Source organism: Myotis lucifugus, unplaced genomic scaffold (assembly GCF_000147115.1).
Source record: "Myotis lucifugus unplaced genomic scaffold, Myoluc2.0 scaffold_1581, whole genome shotgun sequence".
Taxonomy (NCBI): Eukaryota; Metazoa; Chordata; class Mammalia; order Chiroptera; family Vespertilionidae; genus Myotis; species Myotis lucifugus.
Window position 1 is genome coordinate 43,299 of NW_005872629.1, and position 2,452 is coordinate 45,750.

The 2,452-nt window shown below is 56.5% G+C and overlaps 1 protein-coding gene across 1 annotated transcript in view; it reads left to right on the forward strand.

Annotated features, from left to right (window-relative positions):
- Positions 1 to 2,228, forward strand: part of LOC102417378 (zinc finger protein 772) — a 6,593-nt gene extending 4,365 nt beyond the window's left edge. The window contains 2 exon segments of the mRNA XM_023748614.1: positions 659 to 1,227; positions 1,229 to 2,228. Coding sequence (XP_023604382.1) covers positions 673 to 1,227; positions 1,229 to 1,792 — 1,119 coding nt within the window. The 5' untranslated portion in view covers positions 659 to 672 and the 3' untranslated portion in view covers positions 1,793 to 2,228.
- The last annotated feature ends 224 nt before the right edge of the window (positions 2,229 to 2,452 follow it).

Sequence of the window (2,452 nt, forward strand, 5' to 3'; positions counted from 1 at the left end):
ACCACCTCGGACTCCTGAGCAGCCCCAACGCCCGCTGCCCCGAAGAATGGCGTAGGAGGGAGGGGTCTCACAGGCACGCAGTAGGTCAGATGCCTCTTGTCCTTGCCCTGACTGGGTGCCTCTGTCCCAAACCAGGGCACCCTGTGCCCCAGGCTCTCCCCTCCTTCCTGCAGCTGACATTCCTGGTGGAGCCTGTGACGGAAAATGCAGGCACCAGTCTGGTTGGTCCCTGCTTGCTGGGGCCACTGGGCTATTCCTGTGAGACCCCACTTCGAGGTTATTTTTAAAAATATATATTTTATTGATTTTTTACAGAGAGGAAGGGAGAGAGATAGAGAGTTAGAAACATCAATGAGAGAGAAACATCGATCAGCTGCCTCCTGCACACCCCCCACTGGGGATGTGCCTGCAACCAAGGTACATGCCCTTGATCGGAATCGAACCTGGGACCTTTCAGTCTGCAGGCCGACGCTCTATCCACTGAGCCACAACAGCTAGGGTTCCTTCTATGACCTGTAGATGCCAACTGCTGCATGGCAGCCCTTTATCAACCTGAGCTGTGACCTTGCTCTTAGTTCTGTGAGACACATGTTTGTAACGAGACTGCCCCTGCCCACCAGTGTCAACTTGGACTTCACCAGCATTTGTCTGCTTTCAGGTTCTTGGCCCGGAATGGAGGATGAGGAGATACCTTGTCAGCAAAGGGTTTCTGCAGAAGGAGTGTCACAGGCCAGGACTCCCAAAGCAGGCCCTTCCACCCAGCAAGCCTACCCCTGCGAGGCAGGCGGCCTGGTCTTGAAGGACATTTCGCACTTGGCTGAGCACCAAGAAACACACTCTGGGCAGAAACAGTGTGGGGGACAGTTCTGGTTCCGTGGGAACCTTCACCACCAGAGACAGGGCAGTGGAGAGAAGCCCGTCAGGAGAGACGAGGGCCAGGCCTTTCTTGTGGGCAGCTGCCCTGTCCAGCCCCTGGCAGTGCCCTTTGCGCCTGGAGAGGCCCGGGAGGGCTTCTTAGCTCGCTCAGGCCGCTCCCAGCACCGCGCCCCCCACGGTGCGTGGAAGCCACACGGTGATGGCAGGTGTGCGGGGGCCGTGCCCAATGGACAAAGGCATTACGAGTGCAGCGAATGCGGGAAAGCCTTCAGCCGCAAAGACTCGCTCGTCCAGCACCAGAGAGTCCACACTGGAGAGCGGCCGTACGAGTGCAGCGAATGTGGGAAAACCCTTCAGCCGCAAACCCATACTTGCCCAGCACCGGCGAATCCACACCGGAGAGATGCCCTACGAGTGTGGCATCTGCGGGAAAGTTTTTAACCACAGCTCCAACCTTATTGTCCACCAACGAGTCCACACCGGAGCGAGGCCTTACAGATGCGGCGAGTGTGGGAAAGCCTACAGCCACAAGTCCACGCTAGTGCAGCACGAGAGCGTCCACACGGGAGAGAGGCCCTACGAGTGCAGCGAGTGTGGGAAATACTTTGGTCACAAGTACAGACTCATCAAACACTGGAGCGTCCACACCGGGGCCCGGCCGTACGAGTGCATCGAGTGCGGGAAATTCTTTACCCAAAGCTCCGACCTCATCGCGCACCAGAGGGTCCACAACGGGGAGAAGCCCTACGTGTGCAGCGAGTGTGGGAAAGCCTTCAGCCACAAGCACGTGCTCATTCAGCACCACAGGATCCACACCGGGGAGAGGCCGTATAAGTGCAGCGAGTGTGGGAAGGCCTTCAGGCAGAGGGCTTCCCTCGTCCGACACTGGAACGTCCACACTGGAGAAAGGCCATAGGGTGGCGGGGAGTGGGCCTGTCCGTGGTCACAGGTGACTGACGCCAGACAGAAGCTCTGCGAGCCGCCTTGGAGAGGAGCCATCAGCCGGAAGTTGGCCCCCATCCCTGTGAACACCCACCCCAAGAAGATTCCTCTGAGGGTCCCTCCTCGGGAAGCTTTCTGGAGCAATGTGGCTGGCGCGTCATCACCTGCCCAGCACCCCTGCCACAATCCTGTCACTGCCAGTGTCTGCAAGGAGCCATCCACCCATGTGTCAGCGCCCCATGTTGAGCGAACATCGGCCAGCATGCTCTGCTAGGCCAGCGGCTCGCAACCTGTGGGTCGAGACCCCTTTGGGAGTCTAACGACCCTTTCACAGGGGTCGCCTAAGACCATCGGAAAACACGTATATAACTACATATTGTTTTTGTGATGAATCACGATGCTTTAATTATGTTCAATTTGTAACAATGAAAATACATCCTGCATATCAGATATTTACATTACAATTCATAACAGTAGCAACATTACAGTGATGAAGTAGCAACAAAAATAATTGTATGGTTGGGGGTCACCACAACCTGAGGAACTGTATTAAAGGATCGCAGCACTGAGGAAGGTTGAGAATCACATGTGACAGGAGACCCGGGCTCCCCTTCCCGTTTACCACCGGGGAAGT